Raw genomic sequence first — 13,370 nt, forward strand, 5'->3', positions numbered from 1 at the left:
TATATATAATACATGTATGTGTGTGTATCATGTGTTGACTTATTCGCAAAAATAAATTGCAACAAGACTTGTTGACCCATGCAATAAGGTCATAATGCATTCAATTCATTAACTCATTTTCAGAGTTCAGAGTGGCAATAATGAATTGTCAAATGATTTGATAAAATTATAGTTTTGTCGGTTTATATAATAGTCTAATTTATTTGGTATTTTAGTCTTACTTTTTGTCATGAAAATCCCGGAAGGAACAATGAATTCGGGAAGATAAATTTATTCATGATTTCAAATCTTACAAAATGACGTTGAGAAATAACAAAGGAAAACAAAACAATAAAATTCTCATAGAGAATGTACAATTATGTACAGAGTTATTTATTTTTGTTCATTGACTTATTCAGATTGAAACTTAGGTACTGAACAAACTCGCAACATAGTGTTTCGTTAATGTCTCTCAGACAGAAAAGTCAATTCAATAATCTTCAAACCAACTATCGAACCGTGTTTGTCTGGTACAAAACTAAGATACACACTGAATATCTTAAAAATGATCAAGACGTACGGTGACGTAATTAGAAGTATGGCTCGGTAGTTTAACATCCAACCAATTAGCAGTTGATTGGTTTTCTGTATCAGTAGCTTTCAGTGCCAGCCTATGTGCGGGTGTAGCGTTGTGTGGAATCTTGAGTTCTACTGGGGTTAAAAAATCCAACCCGCGAGGTCCACACTCAACCACCGGACTCAATAGAGATTCACCTGTGTAGAGTGAATACACATGAAATGGTAACTATACCTAAATCTAAGCTTATGGAGACTTAGGTAACTTTTCAAGAAAATCACGATTCATTAGTAAAGTATGTAGAAAAAAATCACACTTTTTGGTATTATGCAATCGAGTAGTAAATCAGAGTTTAGTGTATAAAAATTCTTTGGATATGGCATAACAGATTCATTTATACTCGGGTAATAGAATACGATGTGAAATATGTCATTCGATATGGTTGCAGAACAAAATTACGGTGTATTCAGGATTTGGTTGTTAATCGGACTTTGGGTGATGCACAAGTTGCAATTGTAACAATATTCCCTATTATTACCAAATTCAAATTCGAGTCATACAGGGTGAGTTTCCTCCAGGGTCTGATCTGGAAGGAGCTTGGATCTGCTGAGACCCCACCTTATTCTATTCATACTCGTCCGCTTCAGAATAATAGTGTGTAATTAATTGATTATAGAGCAGATACTCTCATCTCCAAATCTATTTACGTTCACACGTATAATGTCGTAAATTCAAGCGGACGTGTATGTACAGAAGAAGGCGGCATCTCAGCATATCCAAGCCCCTCGCAGATCAAACCCCGGAGGAAACTCACCCTGTAAAACTTATATGTGGCATGCAAAAAAATCATATTCTTATCATTTCCAAACTTGATCTAATAGAGATATTGGCCGATTTGAATGTGTCAACTGAATTCCATCTCCACATATCGGTATTGATAAGCTCACCGTGATGCATGGGTGGTGATACGGGCGAACAATGGCCAGAGGTATTATGCGTTTTGAGTATACGTGGAGCTGTTACAGAGAAGTAGATTTCCTGTTGTATCTGCAGCGGTAAGGCGCCAGGGGGTACCGTGAGTGTAACACCCCCTGGTCCTTCCAAAACACCACCTTTGCTACAGAACACACCCCGTGCCACCCCCAGTCTCCTATGATCAACCATCACCGTCACATTTGTTAGTTACATTTGTGTTATTCTAGTCTGAATGTCGTTGAGGGCCTGAACGGAAAGAGAGATTAAATCAGTTTATTCTTTCAGTCGAAGACTTGTTGAAAAAAATTCTCGTATTGTTCTCTGATATTGTCATGAAGCACTAACTATAGGAACATGAGGTAATGATTTTTGAACAAAAGGTCGAATAGATTTGTTTTCTATTAGGCTCTCAGCATATTGCATCACAGATGCTACCATTGTTTCTAGCATATTTAAATACATTGAATAATTTAGAGAAATCTCAAGAAAATTAAAATCATAGGATATAAAACGAATGAGTAAATTATGTTTGTATATGTCTCTATGTTGTTTAAATACAGTAGATTAATGTACGTCACGTCAACAGACCAAAGGATGGTTAATTTCAGAATAAACTGCAAGTCAAAAGTTTATTGTGTTTCAATCCTCAGTGCAGTAAATTACTGAATGATTAATATACACTTAAATATCATTTTAAGAACCATCCTACATATTTTCACCGATATCGAAGATTTGAAAAGCATTTTTCCAGCCTTTCCTCATTTATCTGTGAATTTTTTCCCTCGACTTAATCCCCTTTGCCATACAGACCCTCGGTTTTATTCTAAAATGCAGTGTCGTTATTGGTATCCTGATGAATGCAGAGTTTTAAACCAGCTTTGTTAACATCCCTTTGCACAAGTATTAGCAGAATTTCGGCAAATGAATTAGTGTGAAATAATAGGATCCTTTCGCGTTTTACTTGATAATCTCAATCGTCTATTTTCGTATCAGTTATATAAATTGCATGAGGGATGGGGAATATTTGTTAGAAACAGTATGCGTTTGGCGTTCGAGAAGGGATATGACACGATGGCTCATACCTTACATTGTGATGATGCAACGGTTTTCTGTATAGTTCGAAAGCACTGCCTCTCTGTTCTCTGCTTCCCGCTAGATCAAGTCCGTTGGGCTCCCTGTTGTTGTGACTCGAGTTCCCATTTCCCGTATTCCCCGTAACACCTCCATGACTATTGCTGTGACTGTGTCCGTTATGATTGAGATTGTTGCGATTGTGTGCATGGCCAATGTTAATTTGTCCAGCACTGTTGCTGTGGGAATGCGTCATGGGAGGGCTGGAGTGAGGATGCGTGTGACTAAGACTGTGACTGTGGTTCGGCGGAGACGTGTGACTGTGACTGTGACTGTGATTTGAGTTCAAGTTGTAACCCTCGTTATTACGATTAGGTGGAGGAATGTTGTAGTAGTACTGGCCGCTGTTACGCTGAATGTTACTGCCATTTTCAGCCTAAAATTGGTTGTATTAATGTTATTTTCATAAAAGCGTTTGCCAAGGATCGACCGCCTTTTACATGTATTTACCAACTATTTATAGTGTTTGGACCCGGAGTTTGCCATATCCAAATTTAATCAATCATATCGAAAGGAAAATACAAGGAACTTCGACATTTGCATCGATCACAAAAGGTATATTATAGTATGTGAATAAGAATGTAGACAAATTGATAACTCAATTAAATATCGACAACTTACCCCATTGTGTATATGTGATGTGGCGATGGAATAACTTTTGGCATGCTGATACAAACTGCTGCTGTTTGTCTCATCTTGAGGTAAAGGCTGCTGTGGAGGCCTATAATTCTTGGGTTTCGGAGGTGGTATTGGCTTGTAAGAACCACTGGGCTTTCCTTGAGGGGGTGGAACAGCGGGTTTGTAATCTCCTGTCCGGCTACAGATATGGGAAAAGCAAAGATCTAGCTTACTAGGATAGGGGAGCATGAAAACAATTTCGAAAATTGGTAATGAAAATACGTGGCAGATAAAATACACGGATGTGGATTCAAACTAAGGTATCTCTTTTGGAAATATATATTCTACAAGTTCTCCTTATCGATCGAGGCTTTCGAACAACCCTGTAGAAAGAGTTGAAATTTAAATCATTTGGTCTAGACAATTTTAAAACTTAAAGCATTCACTTGTACTCATTAGAAGTATGAAAAAACAATTTAAAGGTAGCGTGGTAGAAAAAATCTGCGCACCTGTATTTGGCATAATCTGTACGTATTTGATTTTCTTGAGCTGGAATAGGCTGTGCTGTAGACCTTGTGAATCTGTAAGGATCGTGAGCCCTTGGTGAAACAGGAACTCCACCGCTCTTCAAATCATCCGGTACATTTGGTCCTAGTCGACCAGTTGATGTATTGAGATTAGTGGCTGTATACGTGCCATTTCCATTTGTATTATTATACGAATCGTAAGAAGACATACTATCGTAGCTTCCCTGAAAATTGAAAACACGGTAATACTCCTTGACCCAGTTATGAAAGTTGTTTGAAATAAATAGAAATAATTCCCAAAAGAACGTAATACCAAGAAACTAAGAAAATATCTGGCTCTTACCGCTTTTGGCTGTGCTCTTTCTAATGATGATGTTGCATTGGCTCTATGGGGAGTAGCATTAATATAATTTCCCATATCCAGGACGGAATCAGTCTTGTTAGCAAGTCTCTCCTGGGCAGTTCGCCCAGCAGTCCCACGTTGCGTTTGATTTGGTGGTTTTACATTGCGATCTACTCTAGGTGGTAAATCAGGTGGTCCTTGGTGTGGTGATCTCGGTTGAGGTGGCCCCCCAGGATATTGAGGTGGACCAGACTGATCGTTGGTTTGACCAGGTATTGAAAAACCATATTTGCTATCACCTACCCCCCCCTGCGACCTCCGCTTATGCTGTTCAAAGGCCTATAGATTTGGAAAAATTGCACCATTTCAACCAAATATGAACAATGAACTATCAATGGTATGAAAACCATGAAAGTGTGCATGCTACATTATTTAAAAATGATTACCTGATAATTGGTAGTATACGGCGGTGGTGCACTGGTGTCGTCTTGAGTAGCGATGCTTGGATCAGAGCTGCTCTTCAATCTAGTTGGCGGCCCCAAAGCACCAGGGAGGGGAGGAGCAGGGCTCAGCTCCAGGTCACTCTCCGGGGAGGAAGCGTAGGAGAGGCGAGAAGTCATCGGGAACAGGAAGTCATCCGAAAGGGCCTCTTCCGGCTACGCTCACAGAACACACGTGTTGCAACGTTACAAAACAGTGGGGATAAGACAAGTACAACAAAATTGTGAATCGGAATCAATACGGCAGTGCGAATTAATATCATATACATTACAAGCTTACACGTGGTTATTAACAAAGTGTAATTATACTTTAATGTGGCATTTTGTTTTTTAAATATGTTACCAGAAATGTGAATTCGATGTTTTCAATTACAACATTGATCTTCTTATCATTTTTTGTTTCCGTAATATAATAAAATCTAAGATATATAAATTTACTAATTTCAGAAATATCGTGATGAATCCTCACACGTCTATCAAAGAGCATTCAAGCTTTTCAGAAAATATGTGAAGAGAAAATTGATATTTTCAACTAATAATTCAATTTTTTTCAATACTGGTTTAGAATATTCAAGAACGCTCAATTCAACATTGCATGAATAAAATGAGTAATATGTAAAGAGAGCTTTGACATGATGCGTGTGTATAATTTGTTGCCCATTTGAATGAACAAATACAAAAAAATTCTACTTACGAACCAATAATTGATTTATACTGCGTCATGGCTATGTAGCAAAATAGATTTAAAAAACGCAACGTGACAAATCATGAGTAATTTATCAGATACATGATATAAAAATGCAGTTTTACTACAAATAATCAAAATTCACACGTCATTCAAGTATACAAATCAGATATTTGGAATCAAATACGAGCCAACAGTCACAAATTAAACGGTTTCATGCACCAATTAATAATTATCATAACACATACTACAAACAATACAAAACATTGAATATACACAAATTACAGGAAAGGATATGTTTAAACAAGGAGGGATCTATACGTAGCCGAAAAATTGCTCGTGAATGACATTTGTGGAATTGTGTAAAGGTGGAGGAGGTAGTAAGGGTGGAGATAGGCGATTTGAACTTGGAGGACGTGGCGGCAATGGCAGCACATTGATGCTATTATTATTATGCTCATAATACGCCCCAGCGTCACGAAATGGTGGAGGAGTTGGCGGACGATAGGGATGGTAAGGTGGAAGATACAGGTCCGACACCATCTCTATTGGCTACAACCAACACCATAAATTTTCTAAAATCAATTATTATTACACAAAATAATCCTTGTGGCATTTTTACGAATAATCGTGGATAACAGAAAATCGCCCGGACAAAGTAACGCTGCTGTAACAACCCTGCAGTAGCAAACAATAATTTGAAAAGCAAACAAATTTTTCATTTCCAACTGATGATAGATGCAGAGGTAATATAATATTCAAAGTTATACTTCCGTTAGAATTGTATGTAAGTTTTAAAGCAATGAATATTGATTTCTCGCCACCTATGATAAATAGTAATTAGGTGGCAACATTTTTCTCCTCTGCCATACGATTTTCTGTTCTCTCAGAGTTCTGTTCTCCCAGACAAAGAATATAAATATACAATCAATCAAATTCCAGGTTACATGTTCATGCATGAATTGAATCAAGGTATTTTCTGTCTTTTTTCTTAACATTATCATGTGGTGCAGTATTAGATAGAACCATGAGATAAATAGCTGATTGATACCAAAAATATGAGTCATTCACATTTTTCGTTGAAATAATTCAATACCCTGCACTTCAAATGCCACATTACACAGAAATTATATCAGAACAATACAATAGATTAGGCATATTGGAGCGAAAAACCTCACCTTGGTTTGGCTCATCCATAAAGGACCTTGCTGCTGTCTGTCTATCAATTCTCTGAGTTTTCTGTACCACGCTTCCGGTGTGGTCAGGGTAACAACTGCACTGAATACATGACCCCAGATTTTATCCAATTTTTGACACTGTTCAAGTAGCTTTTTGCTGCTTTTGTGTGCCGACCTGAATGAAGAGAGACGTGAAATAAGCCCAATACAAAAATTGAATGTGTTTGCCAAACAAGTTCAGTTGAAAACTTACTTTGGTATCCCAGCACGCATTTCTTTGATAGTCTGTTTATTTTCCGCTTTGAGAAAAATTACGATAGGATAAAATTGAGCATAATTCAAACGGTCGACGGCATTTGGTGTTATATCCAACAGCGCGTGTTTTCCTCTGTCCATTACTTCTCTTATGGCACTTAATCGAATGATTCCTGAAGATTTGGTGCTCTTTCCGCTGCTTTCGTCCATCTGACTTTCCATTTCTATGATTGAAATCGCCATTTGGAAAGTAATTATACGTCATTAAGGATTATTTACTTAAATTTTCAATAAAGAATATATTGCCACTGGTAACAGGAGACTTACGAGGAGACGTGAATTTATCAGGGAAATCTTTGAGTAGTTTTTCCCTAGCGAGATCAGCTACGGGCCCAAAGAGAACCACAGGTCTAATAAATCCCGGGTGTCGCAACACGACTCGTTCATAAGCGGGAAACTTGCTTACGCTATCTGAGAAAACAACGTCGTCCCAATGATCCTGTAAGCAAGCAACATTTGGTAAAATATCAATTCAGATTTTGCAGGTGAAAAACGACAATCAAAAACTTGTAGTTCGCGTATAATAGAGTGACCACACACCCTGCCAAGTGATTTAGATCTCCTATGACTACCACGTCTTCTCCTGAAGAAGCTGCCTCTGCTTTCGCTAGCGCTGAGCTCTTTCTTAGTAGCATTAAATTGAGCTGTAGCCAATTCTTCAGCACGTGCCTTGTTCGGTATTATTCCTTTCTGAACTTCTTGGTTGTTTCGTCCGATTCGGAATACTTGCCACGAGCCTACGACTCCGTTATGTAGCGTGTCAACGACATGAAATACGTCACCAGAGCGAAAACTCATCTCTCCTTTCTCAGGCTGTTCATAATGGAAGTGAGTCCTACGAAAAACCAGTAAATTAGATGTATACTCAAATAACTTAATCAATTATCTCAACGTGCAAATGAATGCACCTATTCTTACTTAATGTGAAAAGAATCGCCCCTTCCAGATGCCACAATTTGGTCATATTCCTGACGCCTGTGTTGCACTATGAGATCGATTTGTTCTTGAAGGCTTAATAAAAAGAGTACTGCTTCTTCTCTAGTCACTCCCTTCATGTCCATATCATTTACCTTAAAGATTAAGATGAAAATAAATCAATACATTTCACAGATTACGGTTATCAAATTTTTCAATCATTCTTCACAAGAATAATCTTAGACGCGTTTGAATAATACTATCTCTATTTTATAACCGTACTTTGAGTATTTTGTCACCAGGCTGTAGACCCTGCAAAGACGCTGGGCTACCCGGTTGAACGGCAGTTACGAAAACCCCGGTCTCATTTCCACCAGTCAAACGAACCCCGACCGATCCTTCCTTCTGGAACGTAATGAACCTTGGATCCGGCCTGTGAATTAAAAGTAATGAAATTTTTTGTAGCTATACACTGCAATTACATTTTCAATCGAACACTCGAGATCCATACATAACAAGCATGCGAGAAAATCAACAATCGCATGCTAGCTTGAACTGCACTTCTGGATGTTTGTATTTGTATATGTGATACCAAAATGCAATTTAGTTGAAAATAGAACGCATATGCATCTGTTCGCAGTGCACTTTTAATTCGCTAATACATTCCGTCAACTTACATGGGTTGTTTTGTTCGTTGAATGAGAGGATCCTCGTCGTAAAGTTGCCTCCTTGAACTGTAATAATCTGCAAGTCAAGAAAGTAAAATTAAACCGAGAATAATGATATAAATAGAACTGGCACCGGCGAATTAAATTCAACATACTCTCCAGCAGCCTTAATGCCTTACCTTCTGGCCGGGGTGGCGGTGGCCTGGGAGGATCGACCGTCGGAGTAGCGGGTAGATCCAGCTGGCTAAGTGATACGTCTAAAAGAGGTCCCCTTGATCGTCCCCTCGGTGCGAGATTACTTTTGTCTTCCATAGGCTGCCTTGTAGGTGGTGGTACGTAGAGATTTTGACTACTGTAACTAGCAGCGGAGAGATACTCGCCCGACTCGCCTTTGCTGGGCTGGTGGGAGTGCGCAGGGAGCGGGGTTTCTCTCGTAACGACGATCGACAGTCGATCCTTGCACTGGTCCATCAGCTTCCGAGCTTCCTTCAGGCTCATATTGTCCGCAGCCACCCCGCTGATTCTGGTCAAAACATCCCCGGGTCGGACTCCAGTACCTTCGCGCGTTACTTCTCTTACGTAAAGACGACATCCTAGGATGATTCCAAAATCTGTGGGACAAGTAAAGATAGAAGTTGAGCTCCAAGAGATCATTTAACGGGGATGAAACTCGAGTGGAAGTTTCTACTCTGTTCGTTCAATGGCATTACCACCTACCGTCTTTCTTGTTGTTCCTTGTCAAGGTTAATCTATGACTCTGTGGTACAGATGTGCCCGGAGATCCAGGAACGTTCGCAGAAGCTCGTCGTTTCACTACCAAGAGGACCGTTGATCCAGAGTCTCGAAGGACGCGAACAGCGGCTCCGTAGTCGGCACCCTCCAGGGAAACGCCATTGGCGGATATGATGCGGTCGTTTACTCTGTGGAAAATGTATAACGTAATATGGTTAACTGATAATGACGGATATTGCGAGAATAGTTTCAGATCTACTACAAGCTTTGGGTGAAAAAGTATCGTCTTAAAAACGATTTTTCCCTTGCAAAAATCTTTCACAGCGTTGCGAGAGAAAACTTATGTTACGAAGGATCGAAGGAGTGATTTATCGCTCGTAGAAGTCGAGAGAACGGATCTACGCCTAACGTAAGTTAGAGTCTCTTTGCCTCGTAAGTCTCGTCATCCGCGAGACCGAGGAACGCTAAGGCTGAGGTGAAGGCGGAATGGAGATCACGGTAAGAAGTGAAGTCCCATTACATTCAGTTGATAACTGGTCATGTTCCCGGGGTGAGTTTCAGAGTTTACTCCGTGAAAGATCTTCCTGCAGGTCAAAGCCTTGGGCGAAGCTTATAGAAGCAGCAATAACTTGGAATCAGTGGTTTAGAGGCGTATTTAACGGTATACTTTACGGGGAGAATATCAATTCAGTAATTTCAACCCGTTCAACTACGGCCGAGCTATTAAACCGATAAAAAAAATCGTGAACTGGGTATTATCACGATGAATGGACTTACTGAAGCTTTCCTTCGGCGGGTCCGGCCTTTAATACATCAGAAATTGCGATCGCGGGATCTCCGTTCGTGAAATGAGGGTTGTCCCGGCCCCCGGAGACGGCGATACCGAATCCGTAACCGGGGACTCTGGTTACGGTAACATGATGAACTTCCCATCCTCTGTCTCCGACCTGAAACATAAAATCGAACCATTAATGTTACTCGTTCCGAATTTGGCCACGAAGTTTTACATGAGAAATTTTTTTTTACAAAACTGACGCAATGGTATCTCATAAATCCACTTATCCGTTCAGCCAATACTTTCTATCTATCGTTATTTAAAGTTGTATCGACTAGCCAGTGCAGGTGATGATCGCGATTCACCATCCAAATTGGTGATTTTATTATACCCGCTTCTCATGAATTCCGCCCATACATATTTGCACGTCTATTAAAGTGGTAAAAACAGTTCCTTAAATCTTGTAATTTTTTTTCCTCTATTTTATCACACTACGATCTATGAGTTGAATCATTTGTGATGAGAAAATTTGATATTTTTAGCTATGACGTTAAGGAGACAAATGTATCAGGACTGTTTATTTTTTCCCTGCAGAGAACGTGCAGAATTTATCACGCTAGAATATATATATGTACATACCTGGAGGTCTAAACTACAACGGAATATTTATTAAGCATTTTAAAGAAGGCGCAATATACAGCTCGGTTAATTGAAATTCCAGAGGATTATTGTGGTGTATAAGACATCGGTTCAAAGTTCATTCAGTGCTCGACGAGCAGATATTTCAACTGAATTTTAAACTAATAACAATTCTGTAAACGTTACCGGCTACCCATAGAACAGATGATATTTCCAGTTAATAAGTGGCAACTTTTCGGTACAGTAACCCAATGATGCAATATTTTTTGCCAATTGAAATTTACGTTTCGAAAGTTTAATCCCGAACATTAGCTACCAAAGAAATTTTACCGCTACACTCAAGTAGTTTTATCAAACATAAGTAGATAAATAGAAAAAAAAGAACGTAGCGTGCGTATAATAATTACCACCGAGCACGTAAATCCAGCGTACAGATATTGTGTGAAATTTCTTTCCGTGTCAATATTCAATGAGCCGTGTTAATGGATTCAATTTAACTGCAAGGAAACAGCTGCGTGAACCGGCAAGTTTTTTCGGCGTTATCCGTTCTCCAAGGTATGTAAAAACTAAAACAGGAACCCGTCGATTGCTTGTAAAAGAACATTCTTGCAAGTACTTAAACAGAACGCGAATCCTCAGATTTTGCAATCCTTCCTCTTGCCAAACAGGGGAAAGTTTTGTTTTTATATGTTCCAATTACAGGGACTAAGCAGCGTTTCGAGTAATTATAAATTTCCAGCAACACGTAAGCTTCTTCCGGTGTTTCTTTCGTAAAAATTTGAGGATGGTCCTCTAGTTATGAGACGGTTGAATTGCAGGCGCCATGACTGGGTTTGGAATCTGTCAACAACCGACACTCGAAACTCTGAAGAGGATTCGGTGGGTGGGACCGTTGACATTCTAAATAAAATCCAGCAGTCATGCGTGCAGTAAAGCCAACTTGATAACATAAATCAACGAACATACATACATACATACACTGTACGAGTGTAGAGGAGTAAAATGAAGCAAAGTTCACGAAAGATAAACCCTCCGAAACAATCCAGTCGCAGTCAATTAGTCAGTCAGTCCCCTTTTCTTCGGAGACGCGACCGAATACAACCTTCCAAAAAAAAAAAGAATAAATAAATAAAAATGTATAATACACCCGTGCTCTTTGACATGTGGACGTCTAGTTGGTAGGTTGTACTGTATGCAATATATGCGAAGGGATACGAACAAGCCTGGTTGTACTAATTGTATGACGAAAAAGACGAGAATAAATAAAGAAATGCACAACACGAGGATAATATGTGCAAAATTCCATTAGTTGTTGGTGTTTCATGCCGCACAAGCATTACGATGTACGTAGGAAATGTGACCGCAGTAAATGATCTGGATTATTTATAATCCTTGAACATAGTTTCACCTCTTTCCTGTAATACCTAATGTATTCCGTATACGCAGCGATGATTATCGGGTATCCGATCGGGTTTACGCATGCCATATTCAAAGGGGTTTTACAAGTGATTGGTGATTCGGATACATACATGTCGGCACAGTGATTCTTGGTTTAAATAAATTTTAGGCTATAAGGTGATTACTTTATTACCGTCAATAAACGATCCTCAATAACATGGTAATACGTGTAGGACACTGATTTCTCGGGAATGCGATGATTACAGGGTCTAGTGAAGCTCTCAGATCGTCTTTCAAATAATAGCACCGGACTCATGTTTACCACCGCAATGAAACTGCAGTGTCGAGAAATTCTTCCTATGTCGGTATGCGTTCGTAAATACACAGTTGAGACATCATTAATTGATGAAGGTGCTTATTTTTGTGAGTGTATTATCAGACACAGGACGGAATACAGATACAGAATATATTTAAAGTTCAAGACGTGGTGAATGTTCGATTATGTGTAACGAGAACAAGAGAACACCATATAAGTATGAATATACGTAGTTTGATGGTGTCCAAGTTAAAACGACGGAAAAACACAGAATATTATATATATTTTTGTAACACCGATGCGGTGACGCCCCCATTCTGTCAACTACACGCGCCTATAATAACCAGAACACGTCACACCGAAATTTTTTAACGTCTCAATTCCAAGTTATGCGTACATCACCTTTCAGAATGTCAAAACTTTTCAACTTTTTTTATATATATTTGTTTTTGTCGTACTTTTAAGCTATTTTTCTCTCCACGATAAAGGAAAGAAGAAACGTGCGTCACGCAGATAAAATATGCCTGAAAGAAATTCAAGTGAGACATAGATCTTGTTCGGTTGTGATTTCTACGTGTCAAGATATGATCCACGCGAGGCAAAAGCGGATACAATATTACAATACATATACCGCATGAATACCGAGAGAGATATTCTTTTCTTCTTCCCTTATCTTCGTCTCTATCCCTCGGTTGTCTCTTTGTACAATTACACAGTTGTTTGTTCGTACGGCGAACAGATACGGAAGTTATGACCCCGTTGCAAAACGACCGCCATAGAACGTTCAATCGCAACGGTAGCTGTAACCATCGGTAACCACACGCTGAGATATCTAATTTACAATTATCATAGTCTGGGTGATAATTTGCGCCGTCAAGTGGAATGTTGTTGGCAATCATTTTACAATACTGGAAAAATTCATTTCCTTCGATATGCAATTATTTGGTAAAATTTTTTTTGCTTTTGAAGAATTTGTTATTATAACGAGCTGACGATAATGTACTAGAGAAGACGAAAAAATAATCGAGTTAACGATGTCAGGTCTGTCATAACATGGTCGCAGAGCTTAATGTATCATCATGCGACAAACCGTGAGTAC

At 39.1% G+C, this 13,370-nt stretch overlaps 1 protein-coding gene across 9 annotated transcripts in view; it reads right to left on the reverse strand.

The window, feature by feature from the left end:
• Nucleotides 1-336: 336 nt before the first annotated feature.
• LOC124413488 (tight junction protein ZO-1) overlaps nt 337-13,370 on the reverse strand; it is a 72,937-nt gene continuing 59,903 nt past the window's right edge. For 5 of the 9 annotated variants that reach the window (XM_046894095.1, XM_046894096.1, XM_046894100.1 and 2 more), the window contains 17 exons: nt 9,921-10,090; nt 9,129-9,331; nt 8,591-9,022; nt 8,421-8,487; nt 8,026-8,176; nt 7,747-7,898; nt 7,369-7,663; nt 7,096-7,267; nt 6,767-6,992; nt 6,514-6,688; nt 4,597-4,806; nt 4,151-4,489; nt 3,790-4,031; nt 3,284-3,479; nt 2,614-3,038; nt 1,504-1,706; nt 337-753 (listed from right to left, as the gene is read on the reverse strand). In XM_046894095.1, coding sequence (XP_046750051.1) covers nt 539-753; nt 1,504-1,706; nt 2,614-3,038; nt 3,284-3,479; nt 3,790-4,031; nt 4,151-4,489; nt 4,597-4,806; nt 6,514-6,688; nt 6,767-6,992; nt 7,096-7,267; nt 7,369-7,663; nt 7,747-7,898; nt 8,026-8,176; nt 8,421-8,487; nt 8,591-9,022; nt 9,129-9,331; nt 9,921-10,090 — 3,873 coding nt within the window. In that variant the 3' untranslated portion in view covers nt 337-538. Of the gene's footprint in view, nt 754-1,503; nt 1,707-2,613; nt 3,039-3,283; nt 3,480-3,789; nt 4,032-4,150; nt 4,490-4,596; nt 4,807-6,513; nt 6,689-6,766; nt 6,993-7,095; nt 7,268-7,368; nt 7,664-7,746; nt 7,899-8,025; nt 8,177-8,420; nt 8,488-8,590; nt 9,023-9,128; nt 9,332-9,920; nt 10,091-13,370 lie in introns of those variants that run through there. The other 4 variants (XM_046894098.1, XM_046894099.1, XM_046894097.1 and 1 more) reach the window with 4 other exon arrangements.

This window comes from Diprion similis, chromosome 12, assembly GCF_021155765.1.
Source record: "Diprion similis isolate iyDipSimi1 chromosome 12, iyDipSimi1.1, whole genome shotgun sequence".
Lineage (NCBI taxonomy): Eukaryota > Metazoa > Arthropoda > Insecta > Hymenoptera > Diprionidae > Diprion > Diprion similis.